Raw genomic sequence first — 25,363 nt, 5'->3', positions numbered from 1 at the left:
GGAAAATAATCACCGTTCTGGCAGTTTTTGCAACATAATTATAAAATGTCGTACAAGTTAAATGTTCATAAGAAGCGGGGGTTGTATTTAGCTGCTGGCTTTCCGCCTGGAGGACCGAGGCTCAATTCGCGGTTATAGTAAGTAATGTTATTGTTTTGACGTCCCACTAGCTACGTTTTGGTTTTCGGAGACGCCAAGGTGTCGGAAGTTTGCCCTGCAGAAGTTCTTTTACGTGCCAGCAAGTCTACCGACATGAGGCTGGCGTATTTGAACACCTGCTAAGCTGGAGTCAGAAGGCCAGCGCCTCAACCGCACTCAGACCGGCTCGCGGTTAATCCCGGGTTGGAATTTTCACCTGAAAAAACATGTGATGTTAGGAATAGCATCCGGCTTTAAATCCCCAGCCAAATATCAGAATGATTCAGGTGACTCCAATTACCCCAGAAATACCTGATTTATTTATTTAATTGTACGGTGATTTTATACAATATATATATAGAAGGCAAAATCAAACTTTAAAGTCCATCCTCCTAAGCCATTCAGATAAACTGGATATGAGAGCGAACAAGTCATCAGGAGTGCCAGGGTACGAATGATGAGGACAGCGTTGGACCAGGTTCTCAATCGTCTGTTCTTCCAGGTTACAATCACACATTGGTGAACTGATCCAACCCCACTTGTACCTGAAATAATTGGAACAACCATGTCCAGTCTTTAAGCTGTTGATACGGCACCAGAGGTTCCTCGGTAGGTCAAACCCGTTTGGCTTCTTTGTGGGATCAAGAAGGAGGGCACTTGTTCCCAATGTTTTTGTTGACCACTCATGCTTCCAGTTTCATTTAGGTCAAATCCATCTTGGTGCAGTGACAAAGAGGATGATGCAAAGATTTTCTTAGATTCCCCTGGTAGAGCTTGCTTCCGTCTTAAGTGAGGTGGAAGAATGTGACTCAGCACAGGTAACCAGTAACATGGAGTTGATTTCATGGTACCAGTAATGCAACGCATTGTATCGTTCAATTTTGTGTCTACCTTCTTCACGTTTACACTTTCCAACCAGACAGAAGCACAGTAGTCAGCAGCCGAGTAGACAAGGCTGATGCCAGTTAAACGTAGACAATCAAGAGAGGCTCCCCAGGAAGTACCACAGAAGAAATACCTGAGACAAGCTGGAAAAAATCCAGAAAACAAGTTATCACATAAAATCCGTCAACAGTCACGTAAGAACTAGCTGAGCACACGAGCTTGCGAAACATTGTCCCTACGAAGTAACACGAATTACAAACGAGACATAATGAAAATCTATTGGTAGGAAAGAAACTAACAACACTCCAAGATCAATCGATAATATGGCTGCCTGAATGTTTGTGGTAGAATTATTGCAATAATGTTATTGATTTTACGTCCTACCAACTACTTTTTCGGCCGGGAATGAATTTCACAATCTTCTAGAGGAAGTCATGTGGGGCACTGGTGATAACGTCCTGTGCAAGGTTTCGTCCGGTGAACTTAATTTTTTGCGCAACCCCACAGGAAAAAGTCACAAGGTGTGAGATCTGGACTTCTTCCAAGCCATTCATGAGGTCCGCGTCACGCTAGCCAACGTCGGAGGAATTTCTCATCTAACTACGTATGCACGTCATTGGTAAAATTAGGAAGTGCGCCATCCTGCATCAAAATAATGCCGTTCTCACATCCAGACACCATGCGCCATACGTAATCTTCAAGCATCTCACGGTAGCGTACCCATGTTCATGGCGTCACGGAGATGATATGGCCGTCATTCCACATCACACGGTGACTTTTGAAGGACTCTGTATCCTCTACTCCGCCATACTGGGATCGTGTTCCACCTAATAATGAAAACTGTGTTGATTGACGAGATCTCCTACCTGGAATACGGCCTCGCCATTCCAGAGGGTGTCTTGATACAGTTGAGAAGAGTCCTCTCGCCAACCCAGCATCTACTCTCCATACTCCGTTCTGCGGTCACAGTCTTCTGGTGTCAGCTGCTGCACGTGATAGGATTTCAATGGGTAGAAATATAATTTCCCTTTAATACTTTCCGTACCTCGTACCTTTTGAGTCTGCTTTCTCGAGCAGCCTGAACAGGGCTAGGATTTATTTGTCACGTTCACCTCAGTCCGACATGGGGATGAACGGCCATTTCTTCTTGCATGATTAACCAGACCCGTCGTCAGTAGCTTTATTGTCTCTGAACGGATTGTAGTAAATTCCCTTCCTTCACAGTGGGCCGACACCTCTGAACGAGAACAACGGAATTCCACACTTCACAGCATGCACCAATCTGCGCTCAAAGCTGACGGTCGGCCAACTTTGTCATTGATGCGCGTGTTGGTGGAAATGGTGATTATAGTTTAAGAGGAAGTACAACTAGACAACCATCCTCTATTAACACTAATCAGAGGGAAATAGTGGAAGGAGTTCGACACTTCAAAACATGAAGGATTCGACCAAAGAAAGGCAAGGGCCACGAAAATGAAAGAGTCCCTAGGTAAGCCTCGAATGCTGTAATACCGTCGGAGTTGGAAAAGAACAAGAGTTGACCAAGGAAGGTGGGAAAGAATAGATGAAAGTGAAGAGCCTGGCACAGCTAAGTGGAAGAAATGCCAGGGACGCAGCTACGGGTCCCGTGGTCGCCAACCCACGCTCCCATTTCAAGAGGCCATGGGGCCCCTTTTAATCACCTCTTATGACGGGCAGGGGATACCCGCTCTCATGGCCAGCGTCTGTACTTCCGATGGACGAAAGTTCAAATGCTATTTAATGATGTATATTTACACACTATTTTTTATTATGATTCCATTCATATTAAAAGTTCTACAACCATTAATTAATACCTAGTTACTTACTGCCCACCTAGAAATGTATAAACAATCTTACCAAAGTAGTTAAAAACAACTGTCCCTATAGCACAATAAAGTCCTCACTAATTACTCCCTATATATTTAAAATAACAGTACCACTATTAAACACAAGAAATACTTACGGTGCTCGCTGAAGTCGTCCACTAAGATGATCTCCTTGATGAGGTGTTCCGGACTGCGATTGAGGACACTGCAACACAAAAAGAAACATTATCAATCTCACTATGAAAAAGTTTCGTTTTAAGAGTACACAACATTATACGAAACAATTGTTCTGAAATCATACTCGCAAATCCTTAGCGGAGTATAATACAGTAAGTCTGTGTGTCTAGAAATAGTTTTTTTTTTGCTAGTTGCTTTACGTTGCACCGACTCAGATAGGTCTTATGGCGACGATGGGACAGGATAGGGCTAGGAGTGGGAAGGAATCGGCCGTGGCCTTAATTAAGGTACAGCCCCAGCATTTGCCTGGTGTGAAAATGGGAAACCACGGAAAACCATTTTCAGGGCTGCCGATAGTGGGGTTCGAACCTACTATCTCCCGAATACTGGATACTGGCCGCAATTAAGCGACTGCAGCTATCGAGCTCGGTGTCTAGAAATAGGAGAAACAACCAAAAGGCAAGGCAGTAAAGTGATACTGCCACCATAATTCCGTCTCGTCATCTATCCGGCTGTCTTAAGCTGTGGAAATCACAATGGTGATGGTAGTGATTACTGTTTTAATAGGAAGTACAACTAGGCAACCGTCCTCTACATGACAGTAATCAGAGAGAAAAAATGGAAGGGATCCGACACTTAGAAAAATGAAGGTATCGGCCAAAGAAAGGGCCACGAAGGTCGTGAAAACGAAAGACTCCCTAACCCTCGGAAACCTAATAGCGTCGCGTTCAGGAAAGAACAAGAGTTGACCAAGGGAGGTCGGATAGGATAGATGAAAGGGTGAAAAAGGAGTTGAATTACGTTTATGAGGTTACTTATACCTCAAAAAATGAAGATGTTACAGACGTGTAAATTATTATTTGGGATCTCCTTTAAAAATAAAGGAACTCGCATTTTTTTCGGAAAATCGACGTAAGGGGTGTGGGGTTGAAAATAAGTCAATAAGGAGTTGAAATATGTTTATGAGAATACTTTATCTTAAAAACTGAAGCTGTTACGAACGTGAAAGTTGGTATTTTGAATTTCCTTTCAAAATAAAGAAACATGTACTTTTTGTTTTTGGAAAGTCCACTTAAGGCGGGAGAGGGGTGGAAAGAAATGAAGAAGAGGAAGTTGAATTATTTTTATGAGTATACATTTATGTCAAAAAATGAAGGTGTTACAGACGTACAGACATAAAAACTGGTATTTGGAATCTCCTTTAAAAAAATGAAACACGTATTTTATTGTTGTCGGAAAACCTAGTTAAGGGGCTGAAAGAATTTGGAAAAGCGGGTGAATTTTTAAAATGAGTACCGGTATATCTACATTATATGGCAAAATCTTAACATGTTGGAGACAAGAAACTTGGTATTTGGAAAATCCTTTAAAAATACAGGAACATGTACCTTTTTCTTTTCGGAGAAGGCACTAAACGGGAGAGGGGCGGGGGAGAGGGGGGGGGTGAAAAGAAGTGAAAAATAGTTGAATTACTTTTCATGAAGATACTTATATCTTTAAAACTGAAGATGTTACAGACGTGAAAATTGGTATTTGGAATCTCATTTAAAAATAAAGGAACATGTATTTTTGTTTTCAGAAAATACACTTGAATGGGGGTGGGGATGGTGGACGGACTGTTGGAAGGGGTTGAATTATTTTTATTGGGATATTTATGAATATCTCAAAAAACCGAAGATATTACAGATGTGGGAATAGGTATTTGGAATCTCCTTTAAAAATAAATAACCATGTATTTATTTTTTCGACTTGAGAGAAGACTGTTTCTCATATGTACAGTTATATGTCGCCTGGTCTCTTAGCCCCAAAAGGTAATACCACAAACGTGGTTTACAAAGAATTTCTGGGGAAAATGAAACTCAATTTTTGGGTGAGTTTTTATACTTCAGTAATTTTCAGATAATGTCTTAGTACAATGCCGAGAAACGATTACTTTGATCAAATTAGGAAATTCACGCGAGGGAAGCCGCGGGTAATTGCTAGTTCTATATATGCGCAGTTGTAGTTGCTAAGTTATAATAATTTAAATTTGAATACATTTAGGATAGTGAAAGATGTACATCCCCCCTTAAATAATAAGTGACCGTGTCGAGACTCAGCCGTCTCCGGAGAGATCAAGAAGCATTCTACTTAAATAACTTTCAGAATCTTCCTCGGGCGTATGATATTACTGAATATCGTACTCCACATGCTTCAATGGAGCCATCTCGAGATATCACTGTTCATTTCCTTCAACATGCAATCTATCTGAATTAGAAGCACTTAAAGCATTTCATATACCCCAGAATTAAGTTGCTAGTAACTTTAATATTGGAAGCAAAGCTCATAACTTATACTATCTTGACTCGTTATCTTCCAAGCCTGCCCTGTGTTTACAACAACTTTATATCTCGGAAATTAGTTTCTCTGGCTTGCTCACTTTATCAGATTCAAAACGAGAGAAAAGGGCACACATAGAGTCTTTATTAGAAAGTCTCGATACGACAAACCGCAAGAAAAAACTTTACTGTAAATCAAAATATTACACGGAACATCATTAAATTACAGGCAATTTCTTCACAAACGAAGAAGTAAATTCTTATGACGTCAAGCCACCTACAACTTAGGATATTAATAAGAAGAAAATTTACGGAGAAATATAGCATACATACGATCTGATTATAGACTTATGTATTTCAGTGTTCAGTCTGCAAACCTGTGTGAATTAACTAAACCATTCCACTAACTCTGTGGGCTCGTTTAGTTGCAAACCTCTTACCCTTAAACCATTAGAAACTGAATCTAACCATCGTCGCCTTGGCCTCCTGTCTGTCCACCAATACGAGCCTCAGAATCTCAGGAGAACAACTTGAAGGGTCCACAAAAAATGTAATCATGCACATGCAAGGTGACTGTCCTCTCAATGTTGTGTACAACAGCTAGTAGGTAATTAAAAAATTGCTAAATAAGTAAATATATACACGATTAAAAATGTCAAAATATGGAGTGTAATTTTTATTTAAAATGGTGAAAAATAACGGAAAAAAATATCTGTAATGTATCAAATTACAATTCATTCTTTCTTAATCTGTTTACCCTCCAGCGTCACTTTTACCCTCGGACTCAGCGAGGGATCCCACCGCTACCGCCTCAAGGGCAGTATCCTGGAGCTCCAGACTTTGGGCCGGAGGATACAACTGGGGAGGATGATCAGTACCTCGCCCAGGCGGCCTCACCTGCTATGCTGAACAGGGGTCTTGCGGGGTGGGAAAATTTGAAGGGATAGACAAGGAAGAGGGAAGAAGCGGCCGTGGCCTTATGTTAGGTACCATCCCGGCATTTGCCTGGAGGAGAAGAGGAAAACCACGGAAAACCACTTCCAGGATACCAGAGGTGTGAACTGAACCCACCTCTACTCAGCTGAACTCCTGAGGCTGAGTGAACCCTGTTCCAGCCCTCGTACGATTTTCCAAATTTCGTGGCAGAGCCTGGAATCGAACCCGGGGCTCCGGGGGTGGCAGCTAATCACACTAGCCACTACACCACAGAGGCGGACTCAAATAACAATTAATGTATAAAATGAGTGCAGTTAAAGATTTATTGCTTGAACATGATGTGGGTAAAAGTGGGCTGAGGCCAAAGACCAGAAGGAACAGTAAATGCATAGAGGAGTTGCTTTTCATATCTCCTAGAAATACCAAATGCAGTATTTGAAATATTGATGTTAGTGAAATACACTTTAAATAATTTTGTGATTAGAATACCTTTGAAACCATAAAATATCGAACATATAATAAATAAGTTGTTTTTTTTTTTTTTTGCTTTACGTCTCACCGACACAGATATGTCTTATGGCGACGATGGGGTAGGGAAGGCCTAGGAATTGGAAGGAAGCGGCCGTGGCCTTAATTAAGCCGGCATTTGCCTGGTGTGAAAATGGGAAACCATAGAAAACCATCTTCAGGGCTGCCGACAGTGGGGCTCGAACCCACTATCTCCCGATTACTGAATACTGGCCGCACTTAAGCGACTGCAGCTATCGAGCTTGGTAAATAAGTTATTAAACATGTTAAGATGTAAAATATGATAGCATTTTAACTGTGCCGCCGGGTTGAATAGCTCAGATGGTAGAGCGCTGGCCTTCTGAACCCAACTTGGAAGGTTCGATCCTGGCTCAGTCCGGTGGTATTTGACGGAGCTCAAATACGTCAGTCCCGTGCCGGTAGATTTACTAGCACGTAAAAGAATTCCTGCAGGACAAAATTCCGGCACCTCAACGTCTCCGAAAATCGTAAAAAGTGGGACGTAAAGCCAATAACATTATTTTAACTGCTGCTAATGAAAATAATATGTATTTACATAGAAATGCCAACTATTATTATTATTATTATTATTATTATTATTATTATTATTATTATTATTATTATTATTATTATTATTATTATTATTATTTGCTGCCTGACTTTCTCAGTTTTAAGTTTGTCGGGAAAGCGCCGAACATGTTGCAAGGTGGAAGTACATTCCCTCCTAATTCCTGGCGATTCTAAAAACATGAGATTCGCGGTTGGATTTTAGTGAGCACTGTCTCTTGATGGCCACTCCCTGTGGACGAGGCTGATGGAGCCATTTGACCGTAGATGGACGTACAGTTATCTCCGCTCCTCAACACAGGAGTCACAGACGAGGCACTAAAGAGAGGAGAGACATAGAGTGGGTGGTATGTTCAGACAGTAATTCTCAGAATGAGTTCTCAGAGTCATCTGCGAGTCTCCGAAATATCTATACTTTCCCCGGCGGCTCTTTCCGCCAATGTGCTGCCACATTTTCGACCGCATTTACAGGAGACTCGTCATCGTGTACAGAGTGCCCCATCTCAAATATCTTCCAACTACTTGAAGGTTGGGTTTCGTGGTGTTCAACTAGGTTCAGTAAGAGTGTTACGAAAGGACGACGTGTCCCCATGGTATATGCGTATTGCCGTAGTCACCTTGCACGTTAATCTTGATGTTCAGACCGAGCTGGGTAGTTCAGGAGGTAGATGCTCGCCTTCTGAGCTCAAGTTGGTGGGTTCGACCCTGGCTCAGTGCGGTGGTATTTGGAAGTGCCCAAATACGTCAGCCTCGTGTTGGTAGATTTACACGCACGTTAAATAACTCCTGTGGGACAAAATTCCGGCACTTCCGCATCTCCTAAAACCGTAAAAAAGTTCGCGGGGATTATTATTATTATTATTTTATTGATGTTTTCGGCATGTTTGTATTTTCAGTAGTTTGCTATGCCGCACACTGAATTGTATTTTATTTATTTATTTATTTATTTATTTATTTATTTATTTATTTTGCCAACGGTTTAACGTTGCACTAACACAATGTGTTAGATGCTAGATGGAAAGGGCTAGGATTGGGAAGGAAGCGGCCATGGCTTTAATTAAGTTACATCCCCAGCGTTAGACTGGTGTGAAAATGGGAAACCATGGAAAACAATCTTCAGGGCTGTCAACTGTGGGATACGAACCCACCATGTCCCGAATACAACCTCACAGCTACACGACCCTAACCGCACGGGCAACTCGCTCGGTATACTGTCTTTTAAAATGGCTCCTATAGTGGATGAGGACTGTACTATAGCATACCTTCAAACAAATTTGATTCTAACAATTGTTACGACACCACAACCTCAAAATCACTAGAAATATAGTTACGATATTTGACCTCTGAGGTACATATTTTTTTTGGGGCGTCTCCGAAAACGTAGTTAGTGGAGCGTAAAAAAACATTATCGTTTCTACAGTGTTTACGTCGCACAGCCACAGATAGGTCCTATGGTGACGATGGGATAGGAAAGGGCTAGGAGTGGGAAGGAAGTGAGCCCAGTTGCCAACTTGACGGAATCTCCGACCAAAGTGGCCAAATTTCAGCGTATGTGACGCGGAAAATATGGCTTTGACAGACGACAGATTTTCTGTCGGAAAGTTTACGAATTATATCGCTTTCAGTATGCTCAATTATGTGAAAGCCCTCAGAAACAATCTTAAAACCAAGATGATGAATTCATTTCTCACTGTGAGGGCCACTTTTATGCGTATGACAACATGATATCATTACTATACACAACCACGAAATCTTCAAGAAAATTGGCTCGTTCGCAGCCTAATCCACTATTTCAACTGCAGAATTCGAGGCATACAATCATGATAAAGTGGATGGTTTACTGTTTTAATCGATATCTGTAGGTAAAAATGTTTACATTTTATTTTTATTTAGGCCTAGAAATACTGGGTAGGTAACCTTATTCTTTTTATTTTGACGAATTTTGGCGGATTTTCGGATGTTGGTATGACGGGGAAACAAAGTACTAGTTGACAACACTGGTAAAGCCCCAGAATTTGCTGGGAGGGGGAAGGAAGCGGCCGTGGCCTTAACTGAGGTACAGCGCTAGCATTTGCCTGATGTGAAAATGGGAAACCACGGAAAACCATCTTCAGGGCTGCCGATAGTGGGGTTCGAACCCACTATCTCCCGAATACTGGATACTGGCCGCACTTAAGCGACTGCAGCTATCAAGTTCGGTGAAATGGGAAACTACGGAAAACTGTCGCCTCTCATACGATACTGTCAACACTTCTGTTAAAGAGCCAACATATTATAATTTTGAAGCAAATTCTTATTACAACCAGACTGTAAGAATAAGTTGAAGTTATAGCACAATTTCTGAGTGCACCCCACCCGTACATTTTATATTTTCCAGTAAATTACTCAGGTGAAATACTGACGATAACGGTGATAGATTAAAAAACAATATTCAGAACGAGACGAATTGATCCCTGTCCTTATATAGAAATGGGTAGAGATAAAGTTCATGATGTAATGATGCATGATATCCGAGCGATTAAGCGTCCATTTGTGGCTAAACGGCGTAGTATAGCTAATTGATGACCACAACATCTAGCAACGAGGCACGATATAAAACTCACCATGCCAAACATTCCTTCGCAAGATATTTCGAGTGCACATAGAAACATCAATCCCCGTTCCCTCTCACATTCCTCACGTCAACTGCGTACAGTGAAACTGGACTTGTTCGTTTTACGGTCAAATCATGACGCTGATCAATGAATAACTGGACCACACACTAGCGTTTATGTGATAATGATCTTGATATATTACTCGTATCACCCCGTAATCTAACCTAAACAACATAAAGTAAATCACTGTCTGATAATAACATGCAAAGTCTCCGTGGCTCAGGCGGCAGCGCGTCGGCCTCTCACCGCTGGATACCGTGGTTCAAATCCGGTCACTCCATGTGGGATTTGTGCTGGACAAAGCGGAGGCACGACAGGTTTTTCTCCGGGTATTCCGGTTTTCCCTGTCATCTTTCATTCCAGCAACACTCTCCATTAACATTTCATTTGTCAGTCATTTATCATTGCCCCAGAGGAGTGCGACAGGCTTCGGCAGCCGGCACAATTCCCATCCTCGCCGCTAGATCGGGGCTTCATTCATTCCATTCCTTACCCAGTCGAATGACTGGAAACAGGATGTGGATTTTCATTTTCACTGTCTGATCAAACCCTGCCAACTCTAATCATAAGGACAAAAGGAAGAGGAATACGATGAAGTAATGCTAATGTTAATGACTTCATGTCTCACTAACTAGCTTTATGGTTTTGAAGACACCGAGGAGCTGGAGTCTTGTCCCACAGGAGTACTTCTCCACGGCAGTAAATCAACCGGTGGTGTATCTGAGCAGCTTCAAATACATTGGAAAGCGTCGAGATGGAGCCCGGTAACTTGGGCTTCTGCCGTCTGTGCCACTGAGCTCGACCATCTTGAGGAGAAAATGGAAGAGTTCCGACCTTGCGAATAATAATAATAATAATAATAATAATAATAATAATAATAATAATAATAATGGTGTATGGCCTTCGGAGAGGCCTGGTCAAGGTCTTTCGAACTGACAACTACAGGCGACGTGCGCGTCTCTGAGGAGGGGGCGCTACTAATAATGGAGACGGCACACAGTTCAGGATCTCTCGAACCAAAGGCCAGCACGCAAACCATTTAGCCATGGAGCCAGACAAGGTGTTTGGTAAACGAAAGTGAAAGCCACGGAAGGTGCGAACATGTAAGAGTACCAAAGCCTCACAGACGTAATACCGTCGGGATCGGAAGACAGCAACACTTGGCCAGAGGTGGTCAGATAGGGAAGATTAAAGTGACAAGACCTGTGATTGCCATGTAAATCTCCCGCTTTGAAAAAACCTGGGTATCGCCAATAAGTCGCAGGTACCGGGCGAGTTGGCCGTGCGCGTAGAGGCGCGCGGCTGTGAGCTTGCATCCGGGAGATAGTAGGTTCGAATTCCACTATCGGCAGCCCTGAAGATGGTTTTCCGTGGTTTCCCATTTTCACACCAGGCAAATGCTGGGGCTGTACCTTAATTAAGGCCACGGCCGCTTCCTTCCAACTCCTAGGCCTTTCCTATCCCATCGTCGCCATAAGACCTATCTGTGTCGGTGCGACGTAAAGCCCCTAGCAAAAAAAATAAGTCGCAGGAACGGGATGTATTCTGTCCTGCCCGATCCACAATCTTAACACCAATTGTAAATGAAACCAAATAAATCTGAAGAATGAATGTATTGGGAAAAAAAGGATGAGCCATGAGGAGACCGAAAATCAAATGCTTCCTAGGCCTCACTACCTAATATCCTTCGGGTAGGAAGAGGCAAAGAAGTCAACAAGGGAGGTCGAAAGGAAAATCGAATGTAGAGGCCTATCACAAGCAATAGTCGGGCTAAACATGTTTTAAATAAATTTCTAAATCACTGTGGACATAATTAATTTGTCCACATAACGAAAACATTACATTAAGAATAAGAACAGTTAACATGTGTACATTGATGAACAAACCGTAACTGCAAACTGAACGTCGTAAAGGAAGCGCTTGAACTCCAGAATGTAATATCATTATATTTGTCGGGTGCCGGGTCTGAGAAGAGTATAACTCTTCTTGTGTACATAAGCTATATTCAGGAGAATCAGTCATACAGTTGTGGTTTTCATATCACTACAAGGATTCGTAAGTCCAACGGATCATTTTCTGAAGCCAACAGTGATACTGTCAACACGAAATGACTCCTCATAAATCGAAGAACAACCCAGCCAGTTGGCTGTGCGGTTAAGGTCACGCAGCTGTGAGATTGCATTTGGGAGATAGTGGGTTCTAACCCCACTGTCGGCAGCCCTGAAGATACTTATCCGTGAATTTCCGTTTTCACACCATCACAGAACCTTGTCCGAATCGGTCACCTTCCTAGACAACATTTGGCTTGTACTGTTCACCACAGCGTCTCCATACACGTTGACGTCCATCAATTCGTGTCAGGGGAAATCTGGACTCGTCTGTGAACGACACATGTCGTTGCCAGTTGACGTGAGTACGGGCAAACAGAAGGCGAGCTGCGCGATGTTGCTGTGACCCTCCTGAGGTCTCGTTGCAGTTCTCTGGCAGTTCCTGAACGACGCCACAACGCACAGATGGTCAGATATCGGTCATCCTGTGGGGTTGTCATGCGTCCACGACCTTGTCCAACCCTCTTTGTGAACTGGCCTGTCTCAGTGTAGCGATTCCACAAGCGGTGAATAACTGGCGGAGAAACATTGAAATCCATGGCAACACGACGAAAAGTCCATCCTTCCTGGATCAGAGTGACGGCCCTTGCGACTTGAACCTTGTAAAGATGTCTCATGGGATGTGCTGGTTGACGTACAACGTGCTTAAGTGACCGGAGTAGTCTGTGTACCTTACAACGACACACAGACGCACCGCTATTCATTTCGTTTTGAGGGGTCATCTGACAGTTTAATGCATGGCTACGCCTACAGAGGGAGGATAACTTCGATTTGACATACCCTGAGTAGCTAAGGTCTCAAGGTTGCGGTACGACCATTGGAACCCCATCTGCCCAATTAACGTTCACATATCAGACGTTACAAGACATGTTCGCCTGATTTTTTGAACTGTGTATTAAATAAATATGAATGAGTAGCATAGATGGTTCTTTGGCACCGTTTTTCGCACGCCATAGTCGGGTCACGGGTGTGGAATGTGTCGCACACACGGATTTGGCATTGTTTTACGGCTAAATCCCTTTCCTGGTACTAACCCTATGTGGAGGGATGCATTTACTATTGCGTGCTTCCGTGGTGGTTTGTAGTGTGATGTGATGTTTCAACATGACGAGGAGTGCATGGGGACAACAAACACCCAGTCCCCGATCAGAGGAATTAACCAGATGCAGCTAAAATCCCGGACCCAGCCGCAAATGAAATCCGAAACCCTCTGCAACGAAGGTCTCAGCGCTGAATATTCAGACAAGGATCCGGACAAATTCAATTCCTATACAGTCTGCAACACTTTCAACTTCTAAAAACCATATTATCAGTAGAGGTGATCGATTTTCGAATAGCTATTAATTTCAAATATGGCCAAATACTGTAAAAGTAAATGTATTTACCGGGCTGAGTGGCTCAGACGGTTGAGGCGCTGGCCTTCCCACCCCAACTTGGCAGGTTCGATCCTGGTTCAGTCCGTTGCTATTTGAAGGCGATCAAATACGTCAGCCTCGAGTCGGTACATTTACTGGCACGTAAAAGAACTCCTGCGGGACTAAATTCCGGCATTTCGGCGACTCCGAAAACCTTAAAAGTAGTTATTGGGACGTAAAGGCAATAAGATTATTATTAGTAAATATATTTGACGCTTACATGGCTTTAGGTGTATCAGTGTTGTTTTTAATCCGTACAAAATGCGAAATTGAGAACAAAATGCGCAATGTAAGTTTTTCCCAAGAAATAAAGCGAAATTCCATTTTTATAACGCATTTTCCTGTATAAGAAGAAAATATTTCTTATGAATGTGTGCAATGTCTGTATAGTACTGTACTTTGGACTTTAAATCAAAAGCCTGAAAAGATGTTAAAGAAAGCAAATATGCTTAACTTTCAGCGAGTTCTTCAAATGACTTGAGTTCATGTAATATCTTGACTACCGATGTTTTAACTGATTGTCACGCTAAAGAGTTAAATGAAAGTAAAACCGAAATATTTTGTGTTATACTTTTAAAGGGTGTGTTTGAGTAATGAAATGTAACGAATTATTGTTTTGCATATTGATTTCTAAATGCAAGTAATGGCAAAATATTTCACTCCTCATCACGTCTTTTAACGACTCATAGTGACGCAATCGACTTTTGCGTTTTGTTTTAACTGCACGACCGTTGGTGGTGTATCAGAGGATTCATCCAACCTCCGGACTGAATGCTGAACTGACAAATGCAAGTGAGTAGGCCTTTTCATATAAATGTTATGTACATTAATTTTCTCAATTTCACAATTTTCTATATCCCTTTAGTTATATTCTTGAATTTAAACAGGAAAATTTAGAAAACCAAACATTTAATACGTTGATATCTTGACATTCATATCCTCATTCCAAATATCACTTCCATTGTAAAATACTGCAAACAATGCTAACATTAACGCTAACTTAACTGTAAATAACCTAAAATCAACATAAACATGTTCATCAGCATTAGAAGTGATAAAGGAAGTGCCATTCTTTTACGAATAACAAAACTGGTACGCACTGTAAATGCGATATTTGCCGGTTTACGGATAAACGTTTAAGTCTGAGACAAATATTTGTCGAGTAAATGAATATGGGATAGAATTAGAAGCTAATTTTTAAAATCCATGTCTAAAATATTCGTTATCTGCCTACGACTACTGATGTTCTTTAACTATTTTCCAGTGTTATGGAGAGCAGAGCTGCGCCCAGTCCCCTGGGACAAGATTACTGCATTGCCGCCGTATTGCATATGCAGTCCCATCACACTGCGTCGTGTGGAGGGTAGCCGCTATTCCGGGCGCTACCACGCGCAAGCGATTGGACAGACAGGTTTACTGGAGGTCGCCCATCTTCCTGACGAGATTCGTAATTTAGCCTCAGATTCAATTGCGTCTTCTCCAGTAAATCTTTTTTTTTTCATTTCCTTCAAGTTGGTGAGTATATTTCCTCATTCGTCTAGCAAGGGAAATGAATCTAATCGCATCGCACGAAAGGACAACGAACATCACACACGTTGCGACATGACTACGTAACGACTTCAATTCAGAAACCAATCCAGAATAAAGCCAGGATCACCACAACGGCGATCATAAAAATATAACCCTTGATTACATAGAAGGCGCACTCCTTTACAGCCTCAGCTCCCACAGTACCTGACTGATTCGGTTCAAAAGGCATTAACATGTCAGTGGTGGTGGTGATTACTGTTTTGGAGGAACTACAACTGAACAACCATCCTCTACTAACATAAATCAGAGAAGAATGGAAGAGGTCCGATACTTCGAAGAATGAAGGTATCGGAAAAAGGGAGAGGAAAAGTCATGAAGGGAGCGAAAATAAAATAATCCCAAGACCTTGCAAACGTAATATCGTCTGGATCGGGAAAGAACAAGAGTTGACCAAAGGAGATCGGATAGGAAAATGAAAGCGAGGAGCTTGGTACAAATAAGTGGAAGCAACGCAAGACTCAGCTAGTTGAACCGTGGCCACGGAACCACGTTTCACAAATTGTGAGTCCCTGCGTCTCACCTTTATTCGCAATTTACAAGAGGCAGACATGAATGCCACCAGTCTCGCGGTTAAAGGAGGAATGTGAAGAGTTTAGGAATATCGAGGAATCAAGGTATCGGATAAAGGGAAAAATCACGAAGTGCAAACAAAGAAAGACACCCTAGAGCTCGCACGATCCGGCTCGTTAGCTCGATGTTCGGCATCAGCCTTCGGATTAGAGGGCTCCGGGTTCGAGAGTGAGCAAAACATGTGATTGTGACTATTCTGCTTGCCGACTTGCGACTGTAATATTTGTATTCTACCATAGGCATAACGGCTTATACAATAATAATAATAATAATAATAATATGATGATGATGATGATGATGGAGAGAGTGAGCCAGCAAGAGAGAACTTCACCTTACTCCCTCCGCTGTTCATGCACAGAATTAAGGAGGTCTACGTATATTTAATTGAACATTAAGACTAATACATGTGAGTTTTTGTGCCTGCATATTACAGCAATGTTTCCAGTCGTCGTCGAATTGTACGATAGGAAACTAAAAGACATAGCAAATGAAGCACTACTCCATCTTGGTATCGTTATTACAGTGAATAGCATAAATATCCTTGAAATCAAAAGACGAATTACCCTGGCATAGAAAGCGTTCACAAATAAAAGTTACTTCAAATAAACTCATAGAATTGAAAGTTTATTGTGCAAAAACGTTTGCCCGGAGCACTTAGCTTATAGTACAGGATTAGACGTTGAGAAAGGAGGACGATACACAAATAAATGTAGCAGAGATGTTATGGAGAAAAATGAAATGGCGTATGGCTTTTAGTGCCGGGAATGTCCGAGGACATGTTCGGCTCGCCAAGTGCATGTCTTTTGATTTGACGCCCGCAGGCAACATGATGAGGATGAAATGATGATGAAGACGAAACATACACCCAGCCCCCGTGCCAGCGAAATTAACCAATGATGGTTAAAATTCCCGACCCTGCCGGGAATAGAACTCGGGACCTCTGTGACCAAAGGCCAGCACGGTAACATTTAGCCATGGAGCTGGACAGGTATGGAGAAGAATAACCTCTACAGATGGACAGAGAGAGAGAGAGAGAGAGAGAGAGAGAGAAATGTAGAGGTGCTCAGAAGTCCATGAAAACCGTACACTGTTAAGTGTAATGAACAGAAGGAAAAAATAACATCGGCCGCGCGTTATGACATAACAATTTCCTTCTGATCACCATCAACGGGAAAATTGCTGGGAAGAGAGGAAGAGGACAACCCAGAAGGAAATATATTGACGAGGTGAAGAGCCTGATGGAGTTCACCAGAGCGGAGAGAAATGTAAGAGAATGCATACAAGGACAAGACGAAACACAGATAAACATGTCATCACCCTGGTTGGAGATTTCAATACTCAGCGCGGCATAGAAAGGAAATTTCAGATCGTTGTTGGGAATTACTCAACTCACTGGAGAACGAACTGCAATGGAGACAGCCTTGTACAGCTGTGTAGGGAAGTCAACCTGGTCCTCAAATCAACTGCCTTCAAACATTTGCCTAGGTAGCACAAATCTTGGATATCCTCGAATCCCAACCTTGGAAAATTTCAAATTGACCACATTATCAACGCTCGGAGAGCACAACAAGATATCCAGAATATGAAGGTTCTGAGAAGCGTCGTTATGGATTTAGATCACTACCTCTCCAAGGTAATAATAATTATAATTTCATGTGGCTATTTCTAGCCGAGTGCAGCCCTTGTAAGGCAGACCCTCCGGTGAGGGTGGGCGGCATCTGCCATGTGTAGGTAACTGCGTGTTATTGTGTTGGAGGATAGTGTTGTGTGTGGTGTGTGAGTTGCAGGGATGTTGGGAACAGCACAAACACCCAGCCCCGGGCCATTGGAATTAACCAATGAAGGTTAAAATCCCCGACCCGGCCGGGAATCGAACCCGGGACCCTCTGAACTGAAGGCCAGGACGCTGACCATTCAGCCAACGAGTCGGACACCTCTCCAAGGTTAAACACTACAGAGGTATGTAGGAGAAAGATCGATATACAACCTGTGTCTGAAAAGTTCGGTGAATGGTCTCATGAAATAAAGACAACGTAAGTTACACACAAAATTCCTTTACTGGCCTTCAAAGTAATCTCCGTTAGCTACAACACACTTTTGACATCGATTGTAAAGCTTCTAGAAGCTGGTAGCAAACGTTTCTTTTGGAATCTCCCGGAGAATCCTTGTCACCTGTGGTTGGATACCAGCTACACTGTCGAACCGGTGGCCTTTCAGGGCTACCATTCGTAAAGACAGTCGCCGATCATTCGCAAGCATCTGTCACACTCGTTCGATGTTGTCTGGAGATGGGCTTGTGGTTGGTCGGCCCAAACGCGCCTCGTCCTCAACACTAACTTTTCAATCTCGAAGGCGTTTAAACCAGTCATAAACGCACGTTTTACTCACTGCTTGTACGTGGTAAACTTCCAATAACATTGCGTGTGTTTCCGTTGCCGTTTTGCCTAGGTGGAAGCAAAACTTAATGTTAACGCGTTGCCCCGTGTTGCACTCCATTGTGCAATGACACGAGTCCTCGCAATGACTCCGTGCGATGTGTTGCAGCGTTCAGTTTCGTTTAACTGTGTTGAGTTGACCGATACGGGGCACTTGGCGTCATGTCTCGCAATGCGTATGTGCGAGCGCATCGTCCGAACTAGCACGGTTTACAAACTAAGCTACCATTCACCGAACTTTTCAGACACAGCTAAGGGCACAGTCCAACTTTCGAAACCAGTGTGGAAGACTGGATACAATACAGCGGTAACGCAAGGGCAGCTAGCCTGTCAGAGATGGAGCTCACAGAAGAAAGACGCTAACAGGCCCAAAGGACCAACTTTCTGGACGCAAGAAAATACACTGCAAAGCTTATCCGTGATGCGAAACGTGTGGTCGACAAATTGCAGCTGGCACAGGCTGAACTCGATTTGCAGAGGACCAACACATGAAACTTCTGCAAAACCTTTAAATACACTCTTAGCAATACAAACCTCCAAACCTACAATTATAAAACTCGGTCGGTAAGGTAGCTCCCAATGTTAAGGACAACTGCCACATTCCGGCGAATTACTTCGGGTCCCTTCTCAACTGCGAGGCTCCAAAGTGCATATTCCGAGGATAATGTACAAGTTCACCCAGATTCATCTCTTCCCACGAAAGAAGAAATCAAAAAGATCATTCAGTAACTGAAGGAAAAGAAGACGCCATGTGAGGACTGTCAAACGTTCGAAGTATACAAGATAAAATACTCTGGATAAATTAACGGAAATAAACTGCAAGAATTGGGAAACCGAAATCCTTCAAAGTGGCTGTAATTTCTGCTCTGATTCACCCCCTTCATAAGAAAGGTGACAAGACGGACGTGAACCATTAACGTTGCACCTCTCACCTGCCAACAACATATACGATTATCTCAAAAGCTCTTCAGGCTAGGGCACAGGAAGAACTAGATCCATAAACGGGAGAGTACTAAGAGGGTTTCAGGTAAGCACGTTCATGTGCCGAGCATATTATGAACCTGAAATTTATCCGTTCATATATGAAATTTGTAGCCTTCACGAAGGCCTATGACTTGATTGACGTTGTTCCACCATAAACCATCTCCAGAATGAAAACTCGCAGCTACGCGACCTTAGTCGCAAGACCAACACGCTCCGTAATGAATTAATAATAATAATAATAATAATGAAACGGCGTAGAGCTTTTAGTGCTGGGAGGTGTCCGAGCCCCAGGTACAGGTCTTTTTGATTTGACGCTCGAAGGCGACCTGCGCGTCACGAAGAGGATGAAATGATGATGAAGACGACACATACCCCCAGTCCCCATGTCAGGAGAATTAAGCAATTATGGTTAAACTTTTCGACCCTGCCGGGAATCGAACCCGGGACCCCTGTGACCAAAGGTCATCATGCTAACAATTTAGCCACGGAGCCGGAAATAATAATAATAATAATAATAATAATAATAATAATAATAATAATAATAATAATCGTATGGCCTCAGCTACCGTGTACAGACATTTCAACGTGAGCCATCTGGCTGTCTGCTCGTCAATTTCGACGTTGTGTGTTACTCTAGGCCCACTAGATGGCAGACCGAGTAAACCGAAACTCTCTTGGGTGTCTATGGCTGAGAATTAATGACTTTTGTCGGGTAAACACCAAATGTGTCACCAGAGATCTTTGACATACCGACATCGTACGACATGGAGTGTCAAATGAACCTTTTTCCGCCCTACAAAAATCCGACTACCTCTGCCGGGTTTGAACCCGCCATCTTGGGATCCGGAGGACAACACACTACCACTGATCCACAGACGCAGCTATATAGCAATGAAGATTGGGCATTGTCAAAATGACACTTTCCAGGTTATCTTCCTACTGTTATTTGCTTTACGTCGCACCGACACAGATAGGTCCTATGGTGACGATGGGAAAGGAAGGGGCTAGGAGTGGGAAGGAAGTGGCCGTGGCCTTAATTAAGGTACAGCCCAAGCATCTGCCTGGTGTGTAAACGGGAAACCACGGAAAACCATCTTCAGGGCTGCCGACAGTGGGGTTCGAACCCACGATCTCCCGAGTACTGGATACTGGCCGCACTTAAGCGACTGCAGCTGTCGAGCTCGGTATATCTTCCTACTGTGTGACTAATGCTGGTATATACTTTTCCTTCCGGTCCTTACGTGTCCTGAGGTTGCTTTATATATCAACATGAATCCTGCAGGATGGAGGAGAATGTTATAAAGAAACGATAAAGGCAATGCATTTACGTTCAAACAGAAAGCGAGCCTTCAGAAGCAAAACAAAAACCACTCTACATACATAAAACATTTTTTTACTTGTTAATGCTTAGAGGCCTCCAGGCTGTGCGACCGATTAAAAGATAAAAATAACCCGTGAGTCCCTCATATTAAAGTTAAAAGCAATAAAGTTTGCCTCTTAGTAAAGGAAAAATCAATAATGCATGAAAACAAAAGGCTGAGAGAAAATTGCCCTTCTTTTCGTCAAAGAAGACTTGCGATACAAGACGATGGCAGCCATGCAAGCAGTAAAGAACCTTTCACATCTTGAAGCAAACGCGTTCGTTATCTTTGTTAGTTATTTCATTACCGTGATGGGCCTCAAAGAAAATATATACCAGAGAGGACGAGACATCTCACAGGAAATTAAATCTCTGGAGGATTACCTCTAGGAGATATCTGTAAAATTATCCCCACGGTATCTAGCAATCAATAAGATGATATACGAGAAGGCTCAGAAGTTAGTGTGTCAATAAACTATCACGTGGCTGGTTGTCCTGATGGTCTGAAAATCTACGCCGTTACCAGTAGCAACTCATGAGATTTTAGCTTGATAGGGCTTACAGCACTATCATACCACAGTGAAAATTATATTATTAATAAATGTAATAAATAAGCCCATGAAGAAACAAGAATAGTGTTCCATACAATACAAAGATTACAACATACCATTAATAAACTGCGATATGCCTCCCCACTACGCACACATGAATAGAATGGCAGAGAATTCTGATATAATCGATAAAGTCAGTAATTAAATTATTGGTGATGCAATTAAAGATAAAACTACCGAGATCGATAGCTGCAGTCGCTTAAGTGCGGCCAGTATCCAGTAATCGGGAGATAGTGGGTTCGAACTCCACTGTCGGCAGCCCTGAAGATGGTTTTCCGTCATTTCCCATTTTCACACCAGGCAAATGCTGGGGCTGTATCTTAGTTAAGGCCACGGCCACTTCCTTCCCACTCCTAGCACTTTCCTGTCCCATCGTCGCAATAAGACCTATCTGTGTCGCTGCGACGTAAAGCAACTTGCAAAAAAAAAAAAAAAAAAAAAAAAAAAAAACATAAAACTCACTAAACCAAACCAAACCCCATGCCACAACAGCCCCGAAAGGACACGCTGCTCTGCCCAAAAGCCTGCAGGATAATAGGCGTCGTGTGGTCAGCCATTATTCTTAGCTCCCTAGAACGGGACCGCCATTTCACTGTCGGACAGCTCCTCAATTGTAATCGCGTAGGCTGAGTGAACCTCGAACCAGCTCTCAGATTCAGGTAAAAATCCCTGTCCTGGCCGGGAATCGAACCCAGGACATCCGGGCAAGAGGCTGGCACGCTACCCTACACCGCGGGGGCAGCACATAAAACAGACTGATAAATACCAATAAATATTATTAATAATAAACAGAATGAGTACACCAAAGGTGCTCACGCTGGACATTTCGTCCCCCGGGCGGACAGGCAGGGGATCACTGCGGCGATATCCGAGTTTGAAATGGAGACAGAAAAATAATGAAAGAGGGCAGAAAAACACGTCATTTTCATTATACGTTGTAAGAAATAAGTTACTTACTTTTTTGCTAGTGACTTTACGTAGCACCGACACAGATAGGTCTTATGGCGACGATGGGAGAGGAAAGGGCTAGGAGTGGGAAGGAAGTGGCCGTGGCCTTAATTAATGTACAGCCCCAGCATTTGCCTGTGTGAAAATGGGAAACCACGGAAAACCATCTTCAGGGCTGCCGACAGTGGGGTTCGAACCCACTATCTCCCGAATGCAAACTCACAGCTGCGCGCCCCTAACCGCACGGCCAACTCGCTCGGTAGCCAGTGTTTCCCGTTTATACATACGAAAGGGTGCTACCCAACCCATCTCACAGTACATGGACTCGCCCGTCCAACGCTCCACGCATGCGCTGTGCTGCGAAGAATAGCGTCGCCTGTGAGAGACCAACAATGAGTACTAAAAATGTTCTGGAAGCAGGAACAGCTCAGCTGGATTAAAATTGAATGTTTCCGCGGCCGTGCACCACGGCAGTGTTATGGTTTTATTGATGAGCGGGAGGATTCGGCATTGCCCTACAGAAACATGGCATGGTGGGTCACAGTCTTCAGAGAGGTAGTGACGAGGAATATGGGGCTGAAAAGTGCTCTCTCATCCCTCATACTACCCAGACTCAACCCTCTGTGCTTTTCACGTGATATCGACATTGAAATAAAAGGCTACTGACACCTCCACATCACTGGCAACGGGTTCTTACGAAATGCTACGATGAGGGACTGAGGACGATTCATAGAGGTATCTCTTTAGTATCTATTGTAATTTATTAATAGTTGCCACTAATAAAGAAACAGCCCATGCATTTTTAAATTCAGGAGAGTTTACTTTATATCAAAAAGTAAAATACCAAAAATGTTGATTTCCGATTACGTTTCACATCCACTTAAATAAACAAAGTAGAGGATGAGATCTTCAGTACTACTCTCAACTCCACGTCCTCAAATTATCCTCTAAAATTCAACCTTGAGTTAGCCTACTGATGGATTGATCATCCACTTGGCAGTGTCACCACAAGGCGAGAAAGTGACTAGCCCTTACAACTAGGCAACAATAGCAATCTGTTTTAAGGCAACCAGAATGCAAGATGTGAAATGCAAGAATTAACTGCTGTTGATATAATATCAGAATGGAGTGTTAGGAACTTGACTCTGTTTTTGGCAATGCACAGTGTACTATTTTATTACAGCCAAGATTTCGCGCTTGTATGTCTCGCGGAAGTGTGAAGTGAAATCTCTACTGCCACATATCAAACTTAAAGAGGCTGCAGCCGGTCTCCCCACAACAGGGAAGCGTGCCTAAAACAAAACGCAGTGCACTGAACCACCATATCTGAACCAAGCAATGCGTATCATTACAGGGTGCACCCGACCAACTGACACACACTGGCTTCCTACCCTAACCCACATACCTCTTCCATCCCTAAGAAGATATGAGCATATAGAAGAAAATATAAAATAAACCACACCTCCCGACTCATTCTGACATAGCAGCTTCTCCAGCTAAACGCCCGAAATCCAGACACTCTACTTGGCGTACAGCAATGAATCTATAGGACACCTCCTTTAATGTATGGAACGCCTGGAAAGAACAATGGGAACAGCAATCCTCGTTACCACATCATCACGTCATCAAGGCCTCTGTGGATCCGTGGTAGAGTGTCGGCCTCCGGATCCCAAGATAGAGGGTTCAAACCCGGCAGAGGTAGTCGGATTTTTGAAGGGCGGAAAAAGACCATTCGACACTCCATGTCGTACGATGTCGGCATGTAAAAGATCTCTGGTGATACATTTGGTAATTACCCGACAAAATTAATTAAATCTCAGCCATAGACGCCCAAGAGAAATCCGGTTTACTCTGCCTGCCATCTAACGGACCTAGAGTAAAACGGAACGTCGAAATTGACGAGCAGACAGCCAGATGGCGTCAAATCGAAATGTCTGCACACGGTAGCTGAGGCCATACGATTATTATTACATCATCAAGAACCCCTGCAAGTGCCCAGACGGATTTTTCCTTCCCAGACGGTAGTGGAGAACGCTAAACCGAATTAGGACCGGCCAAGGTAGATGTGGAGCCAATCTCTTCAAATGGGGATGGAAGACATCTTCGCAATGTGACTGCGGAGAAGAGGAGCAGACAGTGGATCACATTGCATTTGAGTGTCCTTTGCATGCTTATAGAGGCTCTATAGAGGACTTACACTGTGTCTCAAACGAAGCTTTTTTCTGGCTCTCAACTTTTGATACTGAACTTTAGTTATGAACTTGAGACGGTTGCTGTGCATATTGTACAAAGGGCACTATTAAAGGTTTGCAATACGCAAAAGCGGTTGGCTGGATACCTCTGTTGTGGTGAGGGATGGAAATAGGGGTGAAAACCGGTCTAGAAGACAGCGAGGCGAGACCTTCACACCAGTTGTTAGCAAGCAGTGGAATTGAAAAAATGTCAGTGTGGTCTAAAGGTGAATATCGCGCCACAATTATCCGCTACAATTTTGCTGGTGGTTAAACTGTTGACCAGTGCCTGGAGAAAATGACTCCTGTGCTGGGGAAAGACTGTCCACATCGGAAAACAATTTTCCACTAGTACAAAGAGTTCCAGAGGGGAAATTTTGGGGTTGAAGACGATCCTCGTTCTGGGCGACCGTCTGAATCAGTGACTGAGGAAAACATTGCAGCTGTGAGGAAAACGTTGCAGCAAGGGTGGCGGTTGACGTATCGGCAGGTAGAAGAGACCCCCCGCCCCCACATCTCTGCACCAGCTATTCATTCAATTCCACCATCTCCATGTTAGAAAGGTTTGTTCCCTTTGGGTGCCCCATTCACTTTCAGAGGAACAAAGTGCGCATCCAGTGAAATTATGCCGAAAAATGCTAAAACAGTTTGAAAATGGGACTTCGCGTAACGTCAATAGAATAGTTACAGGTGACAAAACTTGGCGTTATTATTACGATGTCCCAACAAAATCCCAGAACAAGGCGTGGTTGTTTGAAATGAGGGTACTCCTGTGACTGTGCGAAAGTCAAGGTCAGTGAAGAAAAGGATGATTGCAGTATTCTTCACTAAACGGGGCATCCTGACTCGAGTTGTGCTAGAAACACAGAGGACAGTTACTGCGAAGTGCTACAGTGAGACTTCTCCGACTCAGGTCATCCAGGCTCTCAAGCAGCTCCGTCTAAGGTCACGGCTCAACACTTGGATCTTGAAACACGACAATGCTCCAGCACATCGTGCTAATGTAACAATGGATGTTCTTGCCAGATCAGGGTTGACTGTACTTGATCACACTCCATACA

The 25,363-nt window shown here is 43.2% G+C and overlaps 1 protein-coding gene across 1 annotated transcript in view; it reads right to left on the bottom strand.

Moving 5' to 3' along the window:
- The window catches only part of Pgant2 (polypeptide N-acetylgalactosaminyltransferase 2), a 463,080-nt gene that overhangs the window by 49,691 nt on the left and 388,026 nt on the right, over positions 1 to 25,363 (bottom strand). The window contains exon 4 of the mRNA XM_067153354.2: positions 3,008 to 3,075. Coding sequence (XP_067009455.2) covers positions 3,008 to 3,075 — 68 coding nt within the window. The remainder of the gene's footprint in view (positions 1 to 3,007; positions 3,076 to 25,363) is intronic.

This window comes from Anabrus simplex, chromosome 9 (genome assembly GCF_040414725.1).
Source record: "Anabrus simplex isolate iqAnaSimp1 chromosome 9, ASM4041472v1, whole genome shotgun sequence".
Classification (NCBI taxonomy): domain Eukaryota; kingdom Metazoa; phylum Arthropoda; class Insecta; order Orthoptera; family Tettigoniidae; genus Anabrus; species Anabrus simplex.
The sequence above is the reverse complement of the archived record's forward strand: the minus strand, read 5'-3'. Positions and strand labels throughout refer to the sequence as shown.